Below are 25742 nucleotides of genomic sequence, written 5' to 3'. Positions count from 1 at the left end.
TCTCCCCCGCAACCCTTGCCCGATTCTGGGGTAGTGAAACTTGCAGGCAAGCTGCCAGCAAGCCACTCAAAGGCCACAGTGTCTCTTATCTGAATCTGGCCTCTGCAAAGGCTGGGAAGGCTCTTCAACCTGTACGCAGCCCAGGGGTTCAGGAACCTTACTTAATACCCCAGGGATCAGCTGAGCAGGGACGGCGTCAGTGGAAAATGCTCCAGCCTCACACCTCTGAGGGACAATTCTGCGCTGTATTCTATACGATACCTCAGAGAGTTCCCAGAGGGAATGAGCACAGTAGCCCAAAAGACATCACTAGTTCAATAATGCACATTTTAGTGCTTTTTCTTCCTTGTCTTCTCACTCACCATTTCTGATTCCTGGGATCACCTCCTAAGTAAACTCTTGCACTGAAGGACTCAGTTCACACTCTGCTTTTTGGTGGAGTACAGATTAAGATACCGAAATTCATCCAGATGGATTCACAGAGCTCTAGTCCATTCATTCCCCAGTGTGTGGTAGACACTGTACGAATATACCAATGTTCCGTCCAGTCCTTCATTGATAAACAGGTGGCTTGTGTCTGGGCTTTTGCTTTTACAAACAGTGCTGCCAGGGACAGTCTTTCGTGGTTCACATGTGCAAGAGTTTCTTTAGGACAGCCATGTGTAGGGTCTGTGGGGTCTATGAACTCCGGGAGCCCCTGAGACCCTTTCATGAGGTCACACAGTATTCTTATGTTCATAATAATAAGCTGTTATTTATTTTTTCACTGTGTTGACATTTCATCTGCTCCTGTGGGCTTGAGAGCTTCCCAATAAAAAAAGATCATTCTCATGAGATTGGCAGTGACATTAATGATTAGTGATTTTTTGATGTTGTGTAATGAAATGTGTTAACATTTGAAATATCTGCATAACTCTGTGAACCAATAACTTCCATATGGCTAATGTATGTCTTGACAAAATCATGTAAAGGTAAAAGACCTATTCAATATGCAAGATACACCAGTGCGTTTAACTGTAACAGAGTATGAGAAGTTTGTTGGTGTATTATACATTTGAAAGTTGCGAAGAAGGCCCATCTTAAACGTTCCCACCACAACAAAGAAATGGTAAGTATGTGACAGAATGGAGAGGTGCCGGCTAACTTTATGGTGGTCATCACTTCTCAATATGTAAGTGTATCGAGTCTACAAGTTGTACACCTGCCAATTGCATCTCAATAAGGCCGCGGGGGAAAAAAGACAAGAAGAGTTTACTGGTATGATTTTAGATCCTATCCTGCAGCAACCTTTCAGAAACTACCACTTGCCAAGTCTGCTATAGTATCAAAGAAGAATATCCACAATTACCTGAGAAGGCGACTGAAATGCCCCTTTTCCAGTTACATCCATTTCAACCTCACAGCCTCCTGCCACAGATCAAAGCAAGAGCCTATATGAGATTGCAGCTGTCCCCTATCCAGCCAGACACTTAAGAGATGTATAGATGTGTAAAACGGTGCCACTCTTCCCTCTAATTTTTTTTTGTTTCAGAAAATAGTTGTTTTTCATAAAACGTGTTATGTTAACATGTGTATTTGCTATGTTTAGGTCATGCTTATGTTAACATATGTTTACGGTAATATAAGTGTTTATGTTAACGTGCATTGTCTTTTAAAAATGTTTTTATTTAGGGGCGCCTGGGTGGCACAGCGGTTAAGCGTCTGCCTTCGGCTCAGGGCGTGATCTCAGCGTTATGGGATCGAGCCCCACATCAGGCTCCTCCGCTGTGAGCCTGCTTCTTCCTCTCCCACTCCCCCTGCTTATGTTCCCTCCCTCACTGGCTGTCTCTATCTCTGTCAAATAAATAAATAAAATCTTTAAAAAAAAAGTTTTTATTTAAATTCAATTAATTAACATAGAGTGTATTATTAGCTTCAGGGGTAGAGGTCAGTGATTCATCAGTCTTATATAACTAACCCAGTGCTCATTACATCATGTACCCTCCTTAATGCCCATCACCCAGTTATCCCATCCCCCTACCCCCTATTATTGTCTTTAATGAAGTAATAATTATGTTTAAAACTTCTTACTTTAATTTCTACTATGGCAAATTTCAAAAAAATATAACCCATATAAGCTGAACCTCTTAGGGTCCTCAGTAATTTTTAAGGTACACATAAACACACCCACAACTACATATATCATGCTATCACTGCACCTATCAGAACTGGCAATAATCCCTTGATATGATTTGATATGCAGTCTACATTCACACATTTTCAGTGGTGTCAAACATGTCTTTTTATAGGTGGTTTGTTCAAATCTGGATCTAAGTAAGATACCCATATTACATTTTGTGGTTAGGTTTCTAAAGGGTCTTTATTCTATAATGATCCCTCTGCCCTTCTTTTAAATTTTTTCTTTATACTCTTGATTGTTGGTAAAACTTAGAAATTTGTCTTGTACAATGCCCTACATTCTGGATTTGGCTGATTGCTTTCAAGTGGTATCATTTAATTTATTTCTCTATCCCTCCTATTTCCTGTGAATTGGAGAGCTAGAGGTTTGATTCTGGTTCACTTCTAAGCTCTGTGACCTGGGTGAGAGCCTAACCTTCCTGTATCACAGTTTCCTTGCCAGTAAGAATGGTAACTGCCTCATTGGGATGGCCTAGGGATTAAGTTAGTTAAAACATGTAAAATATTCAGAACAGTGCTTGACACCCAATATATGGCAGCTATTATCATTACTTGAGGAAAGCCTCCGACTTCAGAGCCAAAGCCAGAGACCAAAATAAACAACAAAGACAATCAAGGAAGTAAAAGAAAATGGCAGAAAATCACAAAGGAGGTCCTCAGAAATATGAAATAACAGAAGACCCTGAATCCACAGCACAAAGCAAGAGGTCACCAGAAGGAAAGCCAGGGAACCAGGAAAGACTCCTGGAAATTAAAATTTTATAGCAGAGACTAAAACATTCAACAGAGGGGCACCTGGGTGGCTCAGTTGGTTAAGCAACTGCCTCCGGCTTAGGCTCGGGTCACGATCCTGGAATCCCAGAATCTAGTCCCGCATCGGGTTCCCTGCTGAACAGGGAGTCTGCTTCTCCCTCTGACCCTCCCCCCTCTCATGCTCTCTTTCTCGCATTTTCTCTCTTTCAAATAAATAAATAAAATCTTAAAACATTCAACGGAAGAACTAGAGGATAAAGTTCAGGAAAATCTCTTATAAAGCAGAATAAGCAAAACCGAGAGATGGGAAATGAGAAAGAAAAGATTTTAAAAACAAGGAAATCTATCACAAAGTCTCCCCAAAGCCCACACATTTCCTGAGTGCCTAGCATAATGAATGAAAAAGACTTACCACAACACATTATGAAGTTTCAGAGCACCAAGGACGAAGGAAAAATATATATCCTTTAAAAATTCCAGAAAACAAACTCACAAACAAAAAATTTCATAGGATATGATGGAAATCAGATAAATCAGACTTCTCCAGGATCTAGCCACATGAGAAGCTAAAGGACAATGGATCGATGCCTTTAAAATTCTGAGAGAATATGATTTCCAATCTGGAAATCTGTACCCTGCCAAACTGTCAAGTGTGAGAGTAAAACAAAGCCATTTTTACATAAGCAAATTCAAAAATTTACCTCCCATAAACCCCTTCTGGGGAGGTTACTGGAGAATGTGCTCTTCTAAAATGAGAGAATAAACCACAAATGGAAGATCAGGGGATCTGGCACTGGAGAGTAGAGATGGGAATCCCCAGAATGTGGTTAGGGGAAATCCTAGGACAATAGTTGGACAGTGAGGCCAAGATCGCAATTTGGAGAGAGGAGGATGGGCCCAAGGAAGGATGTCTCCAAGGAAAAAAAAAAAAAAAAAAAAGACGCTGAAAGATCACCAGATTCAGGTGACCAGATCAAGAGGTATTGTATAGTCCAGATAGAGAATTTGGGGGAAGAATTAACAATAGATGCATAATTAAGTGAATTTTTAAAAAAGGCAATTTTTGACTCTAGGAGAAAAAGGTTGTCCAAAAAGTGAAAGTAATACAGCTCAACTGTAAAAATATTCCATAGTTATATCAATGTAAACTCTGGCTCAATGATGGTCCCAAAAAGACAGAAAGATAGATAGATAGATAGATAGATAGATAGATAGAGATCATAAACTCATAGAGGAAGAACAAGGAGGGGACTTTCATTCCCTCCAGACTCCAGCCTCACTTTCCTGATGAAGAATCCCAAACCAGTGTCTCCACATCTGTACCTTCTGCAGCTAGACAACTGTTCTCGCCACCTCTAAGTGTACACTGACTGTCTTACACACACGCGACACACACCCCTCTCGCTTACCTCCTCCTCCATCCTTTCCCAAGCCAACACAGCAAATCTTCACTTGTATCAGCGCCTCCACTGTTTTGCCAGTATTCTCCTTTGGCTTTTCCACTCCTTCATACCCTATATGCAGTCTGTTTTAGCTGGCTTTCTAAAGCTTTCCAAAGGTCCCTGCCCTGTTTCCAGCTGTGATATAATCCAATCTAATCTGGCCACTTTTATTATTAACAATAATCCAATCAACATTAATATAGAAGTTTAAAATAACATTTGTTAGACTTTCTTCTGATTAAAAGAAAGTATAAATCTTGCTAAAGTTTAAGTGTTCATTGTAAAAATTTTGCAAAATACAGAAGACCACAAAGAAGATAAAAACCCCCTCTACTCTTGGGGTGCTTGAGTGGCTCAATCAGTTAAGGCATTTGACTCTTGATTTTGGCTCAGGTCATGATCTCAGGGTTGTGAGATCGAGCCCTGGGTGTGCAACCTGCTTAAGATTCTCTCTCTCCCTCTTCCTTTGTGCCTGCCCCTGATCCCAAGTTCTCAATCTCTCTAAAAAATAAAAATAAAAAAAAAAATTCCCTCTACTCTCAGAATAATCTGGATTTACATTTTGGTGTGTTTTCATACAGCTTCTTTTCCGTATGTATAGAATAATCTTTTTTCGAAACAAATACTGTGATTATGTTGTATGTTCCTCTTTGTAACTTTCTCATTTAATAAAAACGTTTTATTATGTCAATAAATATTCTCCTATCTCATTTTAATGGCTGCATAGAATCCCATGCCAGCTATCCGATTTATTTATTCAACCCCTGTTACAATTATTTTGATTGTTTCCAGTTTTTCACTCTTAAGAATAATGCTATCTGTGATTATTTAGTTAGGATGACTTAGAAGTGGAATTGCTGAGTCAAAGGCTGTGCTTTTTTAACTATTGTGGTAAAAAAAAAAAAACACACACACCATAATATAAAATTTCCCACCTTATTTAAGTGTAGAGTACAGTGGTATTAAATATATGCACATTCTTGTGCAAAAGATCTTTAGGACTTTTTCATCTTACAAAACGAAAACTCTATATCCATTGAACAACTTCCTGCTTAGAATCCATCAATTGGGTTTTCAATTCTTGCCTAATTCTTAGAGGAATAGAAGTAGGGGATCCAGATGACATGTCTTCCTCTGGATAGGCCATTGTCCTCTCCTGAATCCTGGCTGAAGTACTTGCTGCAGTACTTACTAGTTGCGTAACCATGGACAAGTCACTTAACTTCTCCGCGCCTCTGTTGCCTTATCTGTAAGATGGGGATAATAACGTTATTATACACGTACATTATTGTACACATTTATCAACAGGAATAAATGAGTTAATAAATGTGAAACTCTAAGAACAGTGCATGGAATATCATAAGCCCTGAAGAGAGGCAGATTATTACTATTAGACTGAACAAGATTTCTGTTGTCAAAGCATTTACCTACCATTTTCTTCAATCCTGTTCTAATAAATGAAAAACGATAGCCAGCTATTTTAATTTGTAAAATTTTCTTTTTAAAAAGATTTTCTGTATTTACTTGTCAAAGATAGCACAAGCAGGGGGAGCAGCAGGCAGAGCAGGCAGAGGGAAAAGCAGGCTCTCTGCTGAGCAGGGAGCCCCATGCGAGACTCCATCCCAACAGCCTGGGATCATGACCTGAGCCAAAGGCAGGCGCTTAACCGACTGAGCCACCCAGGCGTCCCTGTAAAATTATTTTAAATAACTGTAAAATTGTAATTGTAAAACAATTGTGAAATGATGCATTATCAGTGAGCTTGAACGTTTCTCTATGGTTATATTGGTTATTTACATCTGTCTTGACCTCCTTCTTCAAAACACTGTGACCAGCAGGACCTCACTTGGTCTTCGTAAGAAGCTCGTAAACAAGAAAGCGCAAATCACCATCCCCACTTTTTCGAATTAAGAAACTGAGGCCCAAAAAGTTACAATTCTCATCCCAAGCTTCAGCTCTCACCCTTCAAAGCCTAACAGCTGCCCCAGAAAATATTCCCAGGAAAGGCATTGTTAAACCTCCCCAGTCCTAGAACCCACGCTCTGGAAGGACCAGGGTTGGGGGTGGGGGTGGGGGGGCCGACGAGCTACTCTTTCTGCGCACGCGCGGCCCTCCCAGGGGGCGGGACCTCAGAGCGCGCCGGTCCCCGCCGCCCCCTCCCGGCCCCGCCCCCTCCCGGCCCCGCCCCCGAGTCACCGCCCCGGCCCCGCCCAATCCGAGGCGCGGCGGGCTCGCGACTGCAGGCCGGGAGGTAGGAAAGGCCGGGTGTCCCACGTGGGGCCCTGTCGGCGACGCGGCGGAGTCCCGGAGGCCCGAGAGCTCGAGGGCCGGCGCCGACTCCTGACTGCAGCCCGCCGCCATCTTGCACCGGAGAGGGCTGCGGCGGGCGGGGGAGCGTCCCCTGGGCCGGGCTTGGGCCCCGGGCTGAATGCGGCGGAGGGCGGGCCCGGGCGGGGGCCCTGCGCCGAGCGGGGCCGTAACTGTCCGGCCCGGCGGAGGTGGGAAGGCCGTGGCCTTGAGGCCCGAGAAGGCGCGAGGCCCGGGCCTCCCGGCCGCCCCGCTCCGAGGCTGGGAGTGGCTCGCCCGGCCGGGCCGCGGTGGCCTCGCAGAACAGCGCGCTGCAGCGTGGGGGCGGGTCCCAGGCCCCTCGCGTGGTGCTCATGCCAGGGAATGGGCTGGGGTCCCATTTTGCAGACACGAAACTAAGGCTCAGAGTGGAGGGGATTTTATTTTAGTTCTTACGTATTTTAGTATTTAATATCAGGAGAAAGTTTGCGGCCCTGTCTTCCCTCTTTCCATTAGGTTTATTCATTTCTTGCTTTGTCTTTTTTTCTTAGAAATTTAAAAATATACAGAAAACATTTTTAAAATTTCAGGAAAATAGATATTAAAACAGTTTGCCCAGGGACACCCAGCAAGGTCATGGCGGTGGGTTCAGTCTTAGTCCACGAAATCCAACCCCCCTTTCCACGGGGCCTCTCTGCCTCACCTGTCAAAGGAGGGGGCTGAACTTGGGGATTCGTTAAGGGAGTTTCCTTCCTTTCTTTTGTTAATCAGTCCGTCTCTTCTGCACCATCCAGGTCAGAGCTAAGAAGTGGTCAGAAGTGAAGTCATGGATCAACCTTCGCGTAAAGAAAAATCCAAAGTTAAAGAACCTGTCAGCAGAGTTGAGAAGGCCAAGCAGAAATCAGCCCAGCAGGAGCTGAAGCAAAGACAAAGAGCAGAGGTGAGATTAAGGAGGAGGCCTGTGTACCTGTAGTCTGCTGGAGATGATGCTGGAATAGAGGAGTGGAGAGGAGAGCTGTGAGGGGGAGTGCTGCCTGCCTCCAGGCAAAACAGTTCTCCTAGGAGGAGATCACTGAGGTCCAGAATGATGAAGTGGCCGCCCAGAGTCACACGCCAGGTTAGTGTCAGAACCCTGACCCTTTCCAGGTGACCCCTGGTGCAGAGCTTTTGTGGAAGAAAGAAAGGAAAAAGAGAAAGGACTGTAAGGGAGGGGTCAGCGAGGGACAACAAGTGTTGGACACCCCCTAGCACAGATGTTCAGGCTTTGGCCTGGAGAGTAGCTGCAAATAACCAGAAGCAGAAGCCCAAGCTCTACACCCAGCAAACGTGTTTCTTTGTTCTGTCAACACTTAGAATCAACTTGAGAATGAAAAGCTAAACTGTTCGCACTACCTATGTGGAACCACATCCAGACATGTGTTTTTGTTTTAGTATTTAATATCAGAAGAAAGCTTGCCGCAAATTCTTCCCTCTTTCTAGGCATTTTAGTGTTTCTTTTTTGAGAAATTTTTAAAGTATGGAAAAACAAAATATTAGAACAAACACCTGGGTACTCAGCATGCCAGATTGGTAGTGGTTAATATTTTGTCATATTCGCTTGGAGCCTTTTAGATAAATAAAAATTACATATGAATTTAAAGTCCTCTTTGTCCATTTCCTGTCTTACACCCTTTTCCCTCTCTATGGGCATCCACTATAGTTTTTTATGCTTTTACACTCAGATATATTAATAGATATCCTTGAGTAACATACAATATTCTTTTGTGTTTTAAAATTTTACATTAATAAAATTTTGTGTTTTATTTTACATTTTGCTTACATAATGTTTTTTAGAACTATTCATGTTAATATAATCTAGTTTATTCCTCATCACTGCTTATAGTAGTCTATTTTATTTATTTATTTTTAAAGATTTTATTTATTTGAGAGAGAGAGAGCACAAGCGGGGGGAGGGGCAGAGGGAGAGGAAGAAGCAGGCTCCCGCCACGAGTCGGGAGCCCCACGCAGGGTTCCATCCCAGGACTGCAAGATCATGACTCGAGCCGAAGTCAGACATTTAACTTACTGAGCCACCCAGGCACCCCAATTTTATTTTTATTGTTTAAGTTTTCATTTAAATTCCAGTTAGGTAACATACAGTGTAATATTAGTTTCAGGTGTACAAGATAGTGATTTAACACTTCCATACAACACCCAGTGCTCATCACCCATCACACCCATCCCCCACCCACCTTCCGGTAACCATCAGTTTGTTCTCTGTATTCAAGAGTCTGTTTCTTGGTTTAAGAAACAAAACGAGTGAGCATAGGGGGGGAAAGAGAGAGAGATACAGTAGTCCATTTTATGAATCCACTTAGTGTATTTACCCATTCCTCCAGTGATAAACACTTAAATATAGTTTTTTTGCTACTACAAGCATTGCTATAGTGAAAAACTTCGATGTCTCCTTTGGCACCTGTGCTAGAATTTCTGTAGAGTAGAGAAGTAGAATTACCATGTGTATTTCAGTTTTACTAGACGTTGCCAGATTGCTGTCGAACATTGTGCAAGTGCGCGCTCCCATCGGCAGCGGAAGAGGGTTCCCATTCCTCACGTCTTTTCCGCCTTGACCTCGGCAGACCTTAAATTCGTGTCGATTCGATCCATTCGTTAAATACCGAGCTGCTCTGTGCCCGGCAGTGTTGCGGGGGCTTGAGATACACGAGTGGACAAGGCAGAGAAGAATCCCTCCCTTTGTGGAGATAGCGTTCGGTGCGAGAGGCAGACAGTATAGTGAGTAGATTGAATAGTGTGTTCAAAGTTAATCCATACACTGAAATCCGCCTTTGGATTAAGACAGACCATCTGAGAGCTGTGGACGTGGATTCTAACAAATTATTCTCCCCTTTCCTTCACCTGCCCATTGCCACCAGGATCCAGGCCCCCAGATAATTGTACTGCATTGCGCTTTGGGGAACAGTTGGAGGGCCGCGGTAAGAAACAGCCTGAGGACATGGTCCTTTGTGCACACCGTAGGGATAGATGTGGAGGACTTTCTTCGTGTCATTATTGACAGCCTTCTGGTGAGGTTTCACAGGTTAGATTTATTAGTCCGACTCCAAATTCCAGCTTGTCACGAGCCCCAGTTCCTCCCACGGGACCTTGGATAGGATGCTTCAGCTCTCTGCACCTCAGTGCCTCCGTTCCCCTTGCAACACGAGGGTGATGATACCTACCTCACAAGACTGTTACAAGGAGCAGAGGTGTTGTGTATGAAGCACTCAGCACGGTGCCTGGCACACAGAGAGCCCTCAGTAAATGGCAGCAGTCGTCAGCAGGAACCACGTGCTTCCTAGCAGCTGGCCTGCTTTTATTGTGTGGACTCTGGGTGGAAGGACGGGTCGCGTTGAGGGTGCCGCGCGGAAATGGAATATTGGCACTCAGTATTGGAATATTGTCGTGTAATACCGCCAGGCCCGGGGCCAGCCTGCACGTGCGTGACCATGGGTATCCTCACACCACAGCTTACTGTTGTCAGTCCCATCCCGACCTTTGTCAATCCTGCCTGGCATAAGGCAGGGAGAGAGGAATATAAAATAGGTGACTTTGTGACGTAGAAGGTATTACCCTCACTAAAAGCACAGAACCCCTAGTAACTCAGGGATTGAGGAGCAGACTGTGAGCTAAACACATCTGACCTTGGGCTCCTGCTTTCTGCTTTGCCCTATAAGGGCCCTGCTGTTGGCTTTATCTGTGCTGCCTGGAATGTAATCTCCTAAGATAGGAATGTGACAAGACCCTTGCGGGGAGGAAGAGATACGGTTTCCATTCAGTTCTCCAGAGATGCTACGTTCCAGAAAGTGAGATGTGAGGGAGCATCGTGACGAGTAAATGGAACAGAGGGCGCATGTGGCTGTGAAGCCACATTTGACACAGTTGGCCACCCTTTCCTTCTTGAAAGTCTTCCGTTCCTTGGCTCGGACCTGCTGACCTATTTTGAGTCTTCTTTCTCTGCTTATGCTATTTTCCCTTCCACCAGCCTGCCTTCTGGATCTAGAGGTCTCCAAGAAGCTACTTAATATCCCTCTCAGTCCCCAGCTCAGTCGCATGCAGATTATAATGCTCGTTAGAGCATGGATGGATGAAGCAGAGGTTCAAATGTATGTGTATTCGAAGTTTACGCACATGTGTGGGTGCGTACCGCTCAAAGAAGATGAGTAAAACCAACATCCCGTCCTACCACCCAACTAGAGATAGAGTGTGACCAGTGACTTGGAAGCTCCTCGGGCCCCACGCAGGTCCTGTCCCCAGCCCTTCCCACTAGCGGTGCCCTCATTCCTTGACTTTATGCCCATCATGCCCTTGCTGTCCTGCACTAATTTAGTATTTCTCCGTGTGCCCCCAATAATATCTTGTAGCCTGACAATATACTAATTGTGCGCATTTCTGAATTTTATATATGTTACTACATTCCATGACTGGCTCTATTCACTCAGCTGCTTTTCTTTTTTTAAACTATTCAGATCTATTTATTTATTTGTTTTCATTGCGATAAAATATACATAACAGAAAAATTAACCATTTTAACCGTCAATATTATGCTTTTTGAGAATTGGTTTGTGTTGTTGTTTCTAACTGCCTTCATCACTGTGGCATTCACGTTTTCCTTAAAGGTTATAGGATCTTACCACAGTAAAAAAAAATGGGGGGGAGAGATTATAGCATCATTCAAACTTTCTGTTTAGTCAGTTTTGATCATTTTACTTTCTAGCAGTTTATTTCATTTAGGTTTTCAAACTTACTGACACAAAGTTCATAGTATTTTGCTTTAATCCCCCTGCTATCAGTAATGTGTTCTTTCTGATTCTAATCATGTTTGTGTCTGCCCCTTTTCATCTTGACGAGTCATGTCAGACTTGCAGGATTTTCTTTAGTATTTTCAAAGAACCATCTCACAGGGTTGGTGATCCTCACACATTTGGTTGCCGTTTCTGCCCTTTATTTTGTGTTTTCTATTTGTCTCACTTCTCAGTTTCTTTTCCCCCCTCTTTCTTGTCTTTTCTCAAATGAATCCAGTTGTATCACCTACACACAACACACTCCTTCATTTTTCCCTTCGACAAATTGGAAAGTTTTCTGATGTTTCTGCTCGGCAGTGGACAGATTGATACCACAAGGATAAAGAAAGGTGAGGAATGAGGTAGACACCCCACCTTTCACCTGAGAACGTCTCTTGCAGTTCCATCCCCGCTGCCTACCCTACGTCATAGTTCTTGCCGCCTCCTTCCTGGACTATCGTCATGTTGCGTCGTAAGTGGCCCTAATCTCTTCTTCCACTTTATCCCTCACATGGTCTCCAGTTAGCTCTCCCAAAGCAGAGATAGCATCAGGTTGCTTCCCCGCACACTAATCTCGCTGGCTCTCCAGAGTCTGGCCAAAGTCCAGAGGCCCTGGCCTGGCATGTCAGGCTCCAACACACTTGTCACTTCCTCCGGCCTCCAGACTCTCTAATATCCTTCATATTGGCATCGTTGAAGTTTCCAGAACTAATCCTGTACTTTTCCATTATATTTGTTTCATCATACTACCCCCTGGCCATCGCCTCTCATGTCCCTTACCCCCCATCTCTAAGTGTTCGAATCCTCCCGACCCTTCAAAAGCCGGATCAAGCTGCGTCTGTCCTGATCCTCCAGATGGAACTAGTGTCCGCTCTTCGGTTCCCTTCGCGCCGCGCCTGCGTCACTGCCGCGGTGCCGGCGGCACCAAATGCCCCAGCCTCTGGCGTCTGAGGACGCGGGGAGCGGCTGTCTCCCCTGCTGACGGATCTTTCTCTCCCCTTCAGATCTATGCCCTCAACAGAGTCATGACAGAGCTGGAGCAGCAGCAGTTCGATGAGTTCTGTAAGCAGATGCAGCCTCCTGGGGAGTGAGCCGCCCGTGCAGACGGGATGGGGCCCCCCTTGCCCTGAGACGGTCCGCTCGGAACCTCCCAGAACTAGACAAGAAGATGTTTGCATTATTCCTGAAACTGGATAAATCTGCACTTCCTGTATGTGGCTTCTGCTCCGCTGGTTGCTTCAGTCTGAATTGGCCCAATGCTTGCTGAAGAGACTTGTTTGGTTCTTCCAAGACAATAGATTCTCTCTCTTTTTTTTTTAACCTTTTTCTATTGTTTGAGAAAAATCAGTATTTCTCATGAAACTGTAGATCTGCTCCAAAAATATAAATAAAATGCTAATAAAATGTTCGCTTGCTCAGACTTTAGCTTGGGGTGCCTAGCCACAGAAAGCGGAGTCAGAAAGAATGTAGTAGGTAAGACAAGTTGAAGTGAGCAGAGGGAACCCTATCGCCTTCAGGAGGGAGTGGAAGGGAGGAGACAGAAGAAAGAATGTGAGTGTTTCCAGTTCTCAATCTTCTGGGCCAAAGCTGGCTGACCCAGCAGTTCCTAAGGTTTTGGCTGCACAGGTATAAATCTGTGAGCCTCGATTCCCTGAGGAGCCCATACTCAGGGCAGAGGCCTGCAGCCAGGACTCCTCCCACCTCGTGACAGACAGCTAGCAGCAGGCTGGGACCCGTGGGGAGACGCGAGCAGGTGCTTTTCGCTTGTCATTCCGGGAGCTACCTTGTCAGGCCCACAAGTGGGTGTGTGTTGGGAATATCCAGACTGGTTCCTCAAGAACCGTTCACCTACCCATCCAACCACCTGCCATTTTTAAGTATCAAAGTGTAAAGTTTCTGCCTCAGACATTCGTATCAGGACCGGTGGTTCATACTTTAGCTTTTGTGACAAGAAAGAGTCATTTTATTTTATTTTTTTAAAGATTTTATTTATTTATTTGATAGAGACAGCCAGCGAGAGAGGGAACACAGGCAGGGGGAGTGGGAGAGGAAGAAGCAGGCTCATAGCGGAGGAGCCTGACGTGGGGCTCGATCCCACAACGCCGGGATCACGCCCTGAGCCGAAGGCAGACGCTGAACCGCTGTGCCACCCAGGCGGCCCGAGAAAGAGTCATTTTAATCCTGAGCAAAAGCAGAGCTTGCTCCTTTGGGATATTTCATTTCTAGATAGTCCTGAGTAGGGACAAGGGTGTCAGAAAGCTGAATCTGTATGGAAATGAGGTAGACCTCTCAGGGCGAAGGAGCCAGATGCCGCCACCTCCTCTACTCTGCCCTAGAAATGCCTGTATGCTCCCGACTGGTGCTGGGAACATCTCAAGCAATCCCCATCTCCTCTTTGTCTCCCTGCTGCCTCTGAAGTCACTGAGAATTCTGTTCCCATTGCTGTGGCTTGTTTTCAGGAGTAAACTGGGCCATTAATGGGGCGGGAGGAACTTGCTACCACTGTGGAGAATGTGTTCTTAAGAGCCTAAGTTATAACTAAGGATGGTCTCTGCAAAGATTATCCCCATAAATGGTAGTTAGGTTCTACGGGGTCCTGCCGAATTCAGATTGAATGGGGAATATTTGGTTTTGTTTTTGGGGGAGTTGGGGTTTGGAGTGAGCTATTACAAACCTACAAAAATGCCGCAGAAAACTACAGAGAGCACTGTTCTTGGGCTCATGACTCGGAGTCACGTAGCAATCCTACATTAGTTATCAGGCTCTGAGCCTCACCTTCCCCATCGATGTAGTGGAATATTTTCTTCCCGTCGGGAACGTATGTTGGAGTAATAAACGAGCTAATGTATGTACTAGATCCTCAGTAAGTGTTACTTCCCTTCCCAACCACCTTGTTTCATGGGAAACGTTCCAAATTTCAAATAACCAAGTAAACGTGAGCATCACTTGGGAAAGATTCTGATCCTCAGCTGACAACTCCCGTATTAACACGGCTCCCCCAGAACTATTCCATCCTGGAGAAGTCCTCTAGAATTGCAGCTCTCCCAACTGCAGGTGGTTGTAAATAAGGTTAATAAATTATGACTGGCTTTTCTCTTTAATGAAACAACAGATTAAAACGTATATGTGGTAAAGATGTTATTTCATGAAGTTTTGTTTCAGGATTATGTACACTTATGAAAGCGTCTGCTGCATTGGAGGTAAAAATTCCTTGTTTCTATGGGTTGTGGCAAAAAAAATGTTGAGATGTGAGGGATGCCTGAACAAGGGCAGGACTGGGTCATCTTTCTATTCACAATTTAAAGGGAAAGAAGTTTCATCCGCCTGGGCGGCTCAGTCGGTTAAGCGTCTGCCTTCCGCTCAGGTCGTGATTCCAGGATCCTGGGATCGAGCCCCACATCGGGCTCCCAGCTCAGTGGGGAGTCTGCTTCTCCCTCTGCCCCTCACCCCCGCTGTCCTTCTCTTCTCTCTCTCTCTCTCAAAAATAAATAAAATCTTAAAAAAAAAAAAAAAAAAAAAAAGAAAGGTGTTTCGTCTGCCCCAGGGAAGGGCTGCAGAGGCCTTTGCATCCCTAAGCGGACTAGCACCGCCCGGCTCTCCCGGCATCGCCAGGGCGACTGGAAGCGCCTCCTGCTTCCCCGCCCGCGACTCCCGAACCCCGACGCGGTCTACTCCCGGTTTCTCCGGGCACGGGGTGTTTTTAGAGCTCTGCGTCACAAAACTCATCATGCGAACACTTGGGAAGTCAGGCTGCCTGGGTTTGACTCTTGGGTCCACCACTCAGCGCCACTCACACCATTCAGCGCTCACGCACGAACATCGGGCAAGTTTTAACCTCCCGAAGTCAGCAAGGCTCGGACGTTTTCGTCTCGGACGTCTTTATACTCTGAAAGTGGAGGACCCCAAAGAGCTTTTGTTTTTGTTACTTATGTTAACCTGTAGTAGGTTTTTACTATTTTAAATAAATCAGTATTTTCAAACAAAAATAAATTTTTTGTGAAAAATATAAATTTTCTTTAAAAAATTTTTTTTAATTTAAATTCAGTTAATTGACATATACTGTATTATTAGTTTCAGAAGTAGAGTTCAGTGATTCATCAGTCCTATATAATACCCAGTGCTCATTACATCACACGCCTTCCTTAATGCCCATCACCCAGTTATCTAATCCTGCCACCCCCCATCCCCTCCAGCAACTCTCAGTTTGTTTCCTATGATTAAGAGTTTCTTATGGTAGGGGGCGCCTGGGTGGCTCAGTCGTTAAGCGTCTGCCTTCGGCTCAGGGCGTGATCCCGGAGGTCTGGAATCGAGCCCCACATTGGCTCCTCCGCTATGAGCCTGCTTCTTCCTCTCCCACTCCCCCTGCTTGTGTTCCCTCTCTCGCTGGCTGTCTCTATCTCTGTCAAATAAATAAATAAAATCTTAAAAAAGAAAAGTTTCTTATGGTTTGTCTCTCTCTGATTTCGTCCTCTTTTATTTTTCCCTCCCTTCCCTTATGATCCTCTGTTTTGTTTCTTAAATTCCCTACATGAGTGAGATCACATAATTGCCTTTCTCTGATTGACTTATTTCACTTAGCATAATACCCTCTAGTTCCATCCACATCATTGCGAATGGCAAGATTTTGGGGTTTTTTTATGGCTGAGTTGTATTTCATTGTAGTATTCCATTCCATATATCTATCTATCTATATCTATATATCTATATCTATATATCACATATTTATCCATTCATCTGTCGATGGACATCTCAGCTCTTTCCACAGTTTGGCTATTACGGACACTGCTGCTATATAAACATTGGGGTGCAGGTGCCCCTTCAGATCACTACATTTGTATCTTTGGGGCAAATACCCAGTAGTGTAATTGCTGGGTCATAGGGTAGCTCTGTTTTCAACTTTTTGAGGAAACTCCATCTGTTTCCCACAGTGGCTGTACCAACTTGCATTCCCACCAACAGTGTAGGAGGGATCCCCTTTCTCCACATCCTCGCCAACACTTGTTGTTTCTTGCCTTGTCAATTTTTGCCTTTCTAACTAGTGTAAGGTGGTGTCTCAGTGTGGTTTTGATTTGAATTTCTTCTAACTCTGCCGCTGTGGCTCAAAAGCAACATGGAAATCCTCTTTCAGAATTGCATCTTCTTTGAATGTAGTTTCAAGTTTTAGAAGTAGCCGTATCTGATAACTAATGTGGCTGAGAAGAGGACATCGTTGGCTAATCTTCAGCCGTGGGTTTCTGGACTAGATTTTGTTGGTTCAGAACACAGTAAGTGTTTTTTGAGCACCTGCTAGGTGCTGGCCTCTAAGAGCTTATGTGAACGCAGTTCTGGAGCTGCATTTCCTAAACATTTTGATGAAGTGTAGCATCTCTGAAATGAAGGTATAGTACCACAGGACATCACGTATTTGCATGTGTGTGTAGGTGTATTTTCGTGAGGTTCTCACTGCAGTATAGTAATCTCGTATATAACCCACCGGAATGCACGAGGAAATCCATTCAGAGCAAACATGTCTGACTACCAGCTTCCGCGGTGAGCAGCCGACATTTTAAAAAATGTAAACTGAAGGAGCCTCAATTGGGTGAGGCACAGACATAGTCAACCACCCAAGAAAAATAGAAATGACATGACAGCGATACGGACAGAGAGCAGCGGGGACCAGGAGGGCGCTATCCGTTCCTTTAAAGCAGGTTGTAGCCATGTGATTCACTGGATTGTTATTTTTAAAAATCTAATTTTAGACTTAATGCATGTCTACCAAATACTATGTTCTGCAAACTTGAAGAAATTAGGTAAAAAGTGCTCCGGCTCCATAGTTGAGGAAGGGGCCGAACTAGCCAACAACCTTTGGTACATACTGTCTGGAGGTAGAAGGTCCAGAGGCAGGCCTGGGGTGTCACTGCCTTCAGCCGGCCCCTTCCTGAGGTTCCATACAATACTCCTTATTTTTATTCAGTTTGGCTTTTAGAAAACGAAGTGGCATTTGAATATCTACAGTTCAGTATTTTATAGTTTAGGAAAAAACCAGATGGAAGCCAGGTGATGCCCTCAAGCTGCCAGTGTGTCTAGTTTCTTCGCTGAAGCAAATGGCAGCAGCTTTGACTGTTCGAATACAGCATGTCACGTTGCACAACCCTCTGCACGTCTACCCTGGGCCGCACGATAGTCCTGTGATGGGCCCTGCGGAGCCGGGGCCTGCAAGGTAAGGAACCGCTTCACTAACCCCCCGCCCCCCGTCACTGGAGCAGTAACCACCAGCCAGGCCAAGGCGGGGATTAGACCGATTCCAGAGGTTTCACTCCCTTCCAAGGCACTGACCTGAGTGCACAAGGGTCCCCAGCTGGTAACAGGGCTGCAACTCAGCCCAGCCCAAGTTTAGCTTGGAAAACACTCCGTTCTATAGGAGTGTGGGGCGCCTGGGTGGCACAGTCGTTAAGCATCTGCCTTCGGCTCAGGGCGTGATCCCGGCGTTGTGGGATCGAGCCCCACATCAGGCTCCTCCGCTATGAGCCTGCTTCTTCCTCTCCCACTCCCCCTGCTTGTGATCCCTCTCTCGCTGGCTGTCTCTATCTCTGTCGAATAACTAAATAAAATCTTTAAAAAAAAAAAAAAGAAACAACTCGTGTCCCCAAGGGATTCAGAACCCTGAGTAATGAGGAGGAAGTGAAGGCCGCTGGCCCTGCGGTGGGTTCCTGTGGTTGAAGGCAACACGTTATCCAGCGCCCAGGAGGTGTGGGGCCGAGGAGAGATTTAGCGAGGGTAAGGCAGGGCTTGGCCCGACGCGCTGGCACAAACCCCACGGAGGCCTGTGGCAGTGGGTGAAGCTGTTTAGTCTTCTCGGCACTGTAGCCTGAGACGCGCTGCCTTGCCCCACAGAGCGTCTGGAAAGAAGATGTAGGACAGTGACCACAGCAGGCAGTAAAACGCAGTTAGGGAGAATGGAGACAAAAGCAGCAGGATGATACCTAGAAGGAAAAAGGCAAACACTCCGTTTTTATGAAGCTCTCTTTCCATCCTCTTCGTTCCCATCCCCATCCTCCCATCCCTCGGTTTGTACTAGTGGAGCCAAAGAGACAAAAACCAATGAGACAAGAGCCCTGCCATTAAGAGGTATTGTCTGTTTGTAACTAGACGATTACAATCGAATGCAAACTCAGGTTGCTTTTTGTCGAATTCAGATCAGGAATCAGTCTTAGCTGAGAATACATTTGAGTTGCCCAGACCCCTTGTTAGAAATACATATATATAATTGTGTCAAGTTTAACACGTGACAATGGCCAATACAACGTTACCCATGTGCAGAAGAGCACAGCAGACCTGAGACAGCTCTCCCTAGAAAGGCCTGCTTCTGCTTACCCGGTTAGTCCTCGGCTGGAGTCTGGGAACAAGGCTGGTACACAGTTCCCTAGACCAATATAGAACTTTCCCTCGTGGGCGAGAGTGGCTCACTGTGCTTAGACAGTGCTGAGACTGATTTCCTTCGTGCAAATCTAGAATTTTGGTACTGCTAGGCCGAGGGCGCCGATGTGGCCAGCCCCCATGAAAACCTTGGGCACTGAGTCTCTACAGAGCTTCCAGGTAGACAAGGCTTCATGAGTGTTGTCACAATTTTGTGCTGGGTGGCCCCACGGGGAGGACCCTGGGGGTCTGCATGTCGTTCCTTCAGATTTTGCCCCTTTCACCTTCCCTTTGCTGCTCTTGCTTTGTGTCTTCTTGCTGTGACAGATCTTAGCCGTGAATACTACTATATGCATCCTGTGCGTCCCTAGAAAATCAAGGGACCTGGGGGTGGTCTTAGGGGACCCCCAACACATTTGAGTCTCAGATTTACAACTGAAAGGCGAAAGGGCACCAACACTTGTGGGATATCTTCTTTGCACTAGACATTCTGCTAGGTGTGTTACAAAGACTGTTCCATTTACATTTCACAATAATCCTGTGATTCAGAATCAAGTCTGTTTTTCAGATGAGGAGACAGAGGGGATGTAACCTGCACAATGTCTTGACTCAAAGCCATGTCTACTTTCGTAAAAAGTAGGCACTTAGCCTCAGAGAGCTCAAAAGAGGGTGGGAGAGTACGGGGCAACAGCATGTGCATGGGGATAACAGCCATGCAGTCCTCAAGAGAAATCAGAACACATGATCTGACAGAAGACCACTTCTGAGGGTAAGAAGCAGTTACAGAGATTGATTGGAACCTTGGGATACTTAATATTCAAGAATGGTCATTGATCTGTTGAGGCAATGAGACAATATTTTAAAGCAGATTTGTCTTGGAAAATACGTGACGTAAGGTTTCAGTAGCCACAGGCCAGCTTCTCAAAAGCTCTGTGGAGGAGCTAGAACCTCGGCGTAAAAAGGTGATTGGTGGGGCGCCCAGCTGGCTCAGGGGGTAGAGCATGCAACTCTTGATCGTGGGGTCGTGAGTTTGAGCCCCACAGTGGGTGTAGAGATTACTTAAAAATAAAATATTAAAAAAAAATAAAATAGGGGCATCTGGGTGGCACAGTCAGTCCAACTGTTGATTTTGGCTCAGGTCACAATCTCAGGGTTATGAGATCAAGCCCTGCATTGGGCTCCACACGGGGCGTTAAGGCTCTCTCTCCCTCTCCCTCTGCCCCTCTCCCAGGCTGTCTCTCAAAAAAAAATTAATTAATAAATAAAATAAATCAATCAATAAAAAGGTGACTGCACTCCAGGTAATAGGAGTACCTACAGTGGCCATTTTGAAATCTATCCAGCAGGGCTCTGGCGTTAAATAGTGTCAGAATCTGTGAGGGGCGGTTTCCTGCTTTATTCACAGAGCCAAGACAATCCAAGGAAGGCTGAGGCCAAGTGTATGGTTTATTTTGAGGTGAGGGGATCAGCGGTATCTACAGGAGCAAAGAACATTGTGGGAAACACTGTTGCTATGAGATAGGAGGGCAGGTAGAGGGAAGAAGGGGGCTATTTACAGGGCACATGTGTGCCAGAAGATTGATATACATTATCTCATTTAATCTCAAGAATGCCGAGGTAGGGAGTAATGGCTTCATTTTATAGATGAAGAAAACTGAGCTCAAAACAGTGAGGTAACTTGGGGCGCCTGGGTGGCACAGCGGTTAAGCGTCTGCCTTCGGCTCAGGGCGTGATCCCGGCGTTATGGGATCGAGCCCCACATCAGGCTCCTCTGCTGTGAGCCTGCTGCTTCCTCTCCCACTCCCCCTGCTTGTGTTCCCTCTCTTGCTGGCTGTCTCTATCCTGTCGGATAAATAAATAAAATCTTTAAAAAAAAACAAAAAACAACAGTGAGGTAACTAGCCCAAGTTCATGCCATTAATACGGGCTGGCGGTCCATTTTCCTCCTTCGGTTCTCAGTCTCCCACCATCTAGTCAAAGTAGCCACTTAAAACTGCCGCTCAGAAATCCCTTCGGAGCCTTCCCATTTGCTGTTGGGATCAGTTCCCAAAACCTGCCCATCTCGCGGCCTTGGTTTCTACCCCTAGTGTCTCTCAGCTTGTTCCAGCCACATGACTGCTCGAATGATTCCAGCACCTCTAGCCTAGAGCCTTCACGAAATACCATTTTCCCTTCTGAACCACCCCTCTCACCCACCTCGCCAGTCATCTTGCGGGTTTCTTTCTTTTTTTTTTTTTTTAATTTTGTTTGCAGTTCCATTGAGACATCACGGACATACGACATTGTGCTAGGGCAAGGTGTGCGACACGAGGATTCGATATTTGTGTGACGCCGTCAGTACAGGAAGTCTGGTGAGCATCTGCCACCACACGGAGCTCCAGCTTCTCCTCTTGGGACGAGAACTTTGAAGCTCTCTTCTCCTAGCTACTTTCAAATATACAACATGGTACTGCTCCCTGTGGTCGCTAGGACTTCCTTACAACTGGAAGTTCGTACCTTTTGGCCACCTTCACCCAGGTTCCGTTTAAATGTCACCTTCCGAAGCATCCTTTTCCCCTTCAGGCCATTTCCGTCTAACTAGGTCCCCCTCCAACACCCCCTCTGAGCACCCTGTGCTTCCACAACACATCAAAACTATGCATTTCTAGTTGTTTCTGCCATTATTTGGTTGGTGTCTGTCTCCCCTGTCAGACTGTAAAGCCTGAGGTGGGAAGTTGGTCTAGTTTACCGATTTGGTTCCCAGCCCCTGGCATACGGCAGGGGTTCCCGATTGAACGTGCTAACATTCAACAAACACTCCTGAGCCTCGGGCCAGTGGTCGGCACAGTCCTGGGTCCAGGGAGTACCGTGTGAATAAAAGAGAGTTCTCGATCCGGGGGCGGGTCGAGAGTGTGGAGACAATGAACAAGTGAATCCACGCCAGACGGAGAAAGGCAAAGCAGGGCAAGGCCGCTCAGGGGAGCGGGGCCACGGTGCAGGTGGCAACGAGCAGCAGGGATAAGAAGCAACCACCAGCGGCCACGGCCACTCACCTCCCAGATAAACCAATTTTTTCCAGTTCTCAGACTCCAGGATCTCATCGTGTGGGTAGTAGCTCTGGTCCATCATGAATAGAATCATAAGCGAGGCCATGCAAGAGAGGATGAACGTGTTGCCTTTGGTCAGAAGGGAGGTGGAGGCCAAGACACAGGAAGCGTAGCGGCAGGGCAGGCCCTTGTGTGTGAGCTGAGCGCCTGCGGGGAGAGCGAGGCGGGTCAGCTGCGTCTAAAGCAGTCTCAGCCCAACAAGCCCTCTCGTTGGGTCTTCCCGGGCCCACGTTCCAAATGCCCCCTGCGTGCAGCAGCGGCTGGCGTGAGGCTCGGAGCTGTTCACAGAGATGACGCGTGGGCTCTGCACCTGCTCCCCACGCGGAGGCCGGCCGCCAGCAGCAGGCGTGAGCCCCGGCGCCGAGCACGGCTCTGTAGAAGGGTCTCCTGAGGTCGTCGGGTCGGCATCTGCCCTCCCTTGCACTGTGACCTTGGGCAGGCCCACCGCCCGTGGCAGAGCTCCATGTCTCCATGTGCTGTGGAAAACTGGAGGACGCCCTCTACTTCTAGATGCTGCGAGTCTCTGTGAACCGTCTAAAGGTCTCACAATGAGGAAAAGGCCCAGCTGGTCAGAGGACCACAGGCCCCTGCCCCCCCTCCCCAGGGCCCTGCCGGTGCAGCTCGCAGCCTTCAGGGGGCCTGGGGCGCAGACGGAGGAAGGCAGAGGGACCCCACAAAGGAGGGGGAGGAGTCAGTGACTGCCCCCCAGGCTTCTGGCATCCAACAGCTCCCCCTCCCTGGCTCCCGACGCTCAGCTGCGAAGCTGGGGTTCGCTCACCGGTTGAATAAAAACACAGGCGGAAAGTAGCAGCTAACACATAGATGACAGCCAGGAACCCACTCAGAGGCCCGTCCACACCCAGGAGCAGGGCTGAGGCCAGGCCGAAAGTGGTGAAGACCGCGAAGTCATTCAGCTCCACTCCTGCTCCAGAAGGCCAAGGTTAGAACTTACTCCCATTTGTCTCACACCTCAGTCCACTCTGGTGGGGGAGCTGCCGGGGGGGCCACACAGGGTCTGAGGTCCCGGCGAGCCACAGCTGCTCCCCCGGGGATCAAAGACAGGGGCTCCTCCTGGCTCTGCCTCACGCTGACCGTGTGCCTTAGACAAGTCTGCCCCTCTCGGGTCTTAGTTTCCCACCCTTAGCCTCCAGGACTGGACTGCGGCTGGATGCAAACTGACAGGCTATGGAACCCTTTTTCAAGCCAAATTTTATGCGAAAATATTTTCTTGTATTTTGAACCAGCTGCTTTGCTGGGGGGAGGGTTCATTCCCCCACTCCTGACCACCTCCACCGTAGCCACCAGCCCCTCCCGATCCCTGGATCGGCCCCAAAAGGGAGGCCGGGCAGATAAGGAAACGGCCGGGGCAAGGCTGGCCGAGGCTAACGCGTGAGCGGGCAGAGGGCCAGCTCTAGACTACGGGGCTCCCGGACGGCCCTGGGGCGGCTTCTGCCAACCTCGGAGGGTTGTGAACAGGGGTGGTGACTGACGGAGACCTGCTGGATGTCAGGGGGGCAGTGGTGACCTGAGATGGGGCTCCTGGGGTCCGGGAGCAGGGGTCTGGGGCCTGGACTCACCTGACCTGGAGCAGAGGCTGAGGTGTCTGGTTATCGCCCCAACTGCCGTGTCTAACAGAAAGCTGATGAGAAGCATCCACGAGGCACAGTGGCATCTCCTGAAGTGTACGGCAGCAGGCCCGAGCAGGACGGCTCTCCCGTGGCCTCCCCTGGCCAACCGCCCACATCCGCCCAGTACACCACCACGCTTCCTCCACTTGCACACGTGCACACACCCCTGCCCTGCATGTTCCCCAAGCTCGCGTTCTTTCTGAGATACTCTGCTTTATACACCACACACACCCCTGCCATACTCTCAACCCACAGTCTTAAAGGGGTGCCTTGAGCCCCCTAGATGATCAGTAAGGTCCCTTCCAGCTCTAAACCCCAGGCATATCTGAGGGCACAGGGGTCCTATGTTCTAGCCTTTGCAACCATCTCACTGGGGATTCTCAGATAAGTCACTCCTACATCTCTAGGCCTCTCTTCCTCCATCTGTAAAATGAGGGGTTTGTGCCAAATGACTTAATAGACACAGGCCTATTTAGATTATCTATTTCTCCTAATGCAAGTTTTGTTAACTTATGACTTAGGGAATTGGTCCATTTTCATTTAGGCTATCAAATTTATAGAGTTGTTCATAATTTTCCTTTATTATACCTTTAATGTCCATGGGATCAGTAGTGATGGCTCCTCCTTCATTTCTGATATTGGCATTTTGTGTCTTCTCTTCTTTTCTTCATTTTTCTTGGTTAGCCGGCCTAGAGGCTTGTCAATTTTATTGATCCTTCCGAAGAATCAGCTTTTGGTTTCATTGATTTTCTCTACTGATTTTTTATTTTCCAACTCATTGATGGCTGCTCTCATTTTTATTATTTCTTCTCTTCTGCTTACTTTGGACTTAATTTGCATTTCCTCCCGCCCTAGTTTGCTAAGGTGGAAACCATACATCATTGATTTTATATCTCCCTTCTTTTCAGTTTTTCTAAGACTATCTTTTTGGAGAGGTTTTAAGTTTACAACAAAATTGAAAGGAAGGTACAGAAATTTCGCATATACCCCCTGCCCCCACATACGCATAGCCTCCCACATTAGCAATATCACTCACCAGAACGGTACATTCTTGGTACATACCAAGGATGAACCTCCACTGACACATCATAGTCACCTAAAGTCCGTAGATCACCTTAGGGCTCACCCTCGCTGTTGCACATTCTATAGTTTTGGACGAATGTGTGATGACAGGTAGCCATCAGTATCGTATCATGCAGAGCATTTCCACTGTCCTAAAAATCCTCTGTGCTCTTCCTCTTCATTTCCCCCTACCCACCCCTGTCAACCAAGGATCTTTTTACTGTCTTCGGAGTTTTGCCTTTCCAGAGTATCCCATCGTACTACTGGAATCATACAGTACGTAGCATTTTCCGATTGACTTCCTTCACTTGGTAACACGCGCTGAAGATCCTCCATGGCTTCCCATGGCTTCCCATGGCTTGGTAGCTCTTTTCTTTAGCACTACGTAACACTGTTTGGAAATACCACAGTTTATCCATCTGTTCACCTACTAGAAGACATCTTGGTTGCTTTGCAAGTTTTGGCAATTATAAATAAAACATCGTAAGCATCCAGCTGCAGGTTTTTGTGTGGACATAGCTTTTAACTCATTTGGATAAATACCAGTGTGCTTGCTGGATCACACGGAAAGAATATGTTTCGGTTTGTAATAAACTGCCGAATTGTCCTCCAAAGTGGTGGCACCATGTTGTACCCCCACTGTTGCCCCACACCCTCGCCAGCAGTTGGTGTTCTCGGTGTTCTGGACAACTGCTTTGGTGATAGGTATGTAGCGGTATCTCATTATTTTAATTATTTTAATAGTTATTATTTTATTTAAATATAATATTGCATCTCCCTGATAACGCGTGGTGTGGAGCGTCTCTCCGCAGGCTTATTTGCCATCTGTAGGTCTTCTTTGGTGACGTGTCTGTTCAGGTTCTTGGCCCATTTTTTAATTGTTTGTTTTCCTATGGATGAGTTTTTAAGCTTTGTCTACTTTAGATTATAGTCCTTTATCAGATGTACCTTTTGCAAATACTTTCTCCCAGCTTGCAGCTTTTGTCTTCTAATTCTCCTGACGTCCTCCTTCACAGAGCAGTTTTCTGTTCCAGTGTATGCATTCAGTGCTACACATTAACCTCTAACCCCTGCTTTTACCACGTCTCACAAATT

General features: G+C 46.6%; 2 protein-coding genes across 2 annotated transcripts in view; one reads left to right on the top strand and one right to left on the bottom strand.

The window, feature by feature from the left end:
- Positions 1–6558: 6558 nt before the first annotated feature.
- On the top strand, positions 6559–12884 carry SVBP (small vasohibin binding protein). Its single transcript, XM_045799809.1, has 3 exons — positions 6559–6624; positions 7454–7599; positions 12481–12884. The coding sequence occupies exons 2-3, from the start codon at positions 7486–7488 to the stop codon at positions 12565–12567; spliced, it is 201 nt and encodes a 66-aa protein (XP_045655765.1). The 5' UTR covers positions 6559–6624; positions 7454–7485; the 3' UTR covers positions 12568–12884.
- Positions 12885–15524: 2640 nt separating this feature from the next.
- The window catches only part of TMEM269 (transmembrane protein 269), a gene marked incomplete at its 5' end in the record, with an annotated part of 15114 nt that continues 4896 nt past the window's right edge, over positions 15525–25742 (bottom strand). Inside the window, 5 exons of the mRNA XM_087866306.1 lie at positions 15525–18438; positions 21904–22104; positions 22268–22270; positions 22736–22879; positions 23535–23632. Coding sequence (XP_087722432.1) covers positions 18302–18438; positions 21904–22104; positions 22268–22270; positions 22736–22879; positions 23535–23632 — 583 coding nt within the window. The remainder of the gene's footprint in view (positions 18439–21903; positions 22105–22267; positions 22271–22735; positions 22880–23534; positions 23633–25742) is intronic.

Source organism: Ursus americanus, chromosome 12 (assembly GCF_024610735.1).
Source record: "Ursus americanus isolate L20-20 chromosome 12, mUrsAme1.1.p, whole genome shotgun sequence".
NCBI classification, from domain to species: domain Eukaryota; kingdom Metazoa; phylum Chordata; class Mammalia; order Carnivora; family Ursidae; genus Ursus; species Ursus americanus.
This window is presented reverse-complemented; position numbering and strand designations above follow the sequence as displayed.

Coding starts and splice junctions, on each gene's coding strand:
- SVBP (XM_045799809.1), top strand. CDS start 7,486: ATGGATCAACCTTCGCGTAAAGAAAAATCCAAAGTTAAAGAACCTGTC. Junction 7,600..12,480: donor AGCAAAGACAAAGAGCAGAG/GTGAGATTAAGG, acceptor TCTCCCCTTCAG/ATCTATGCCCTCAACAGAGT.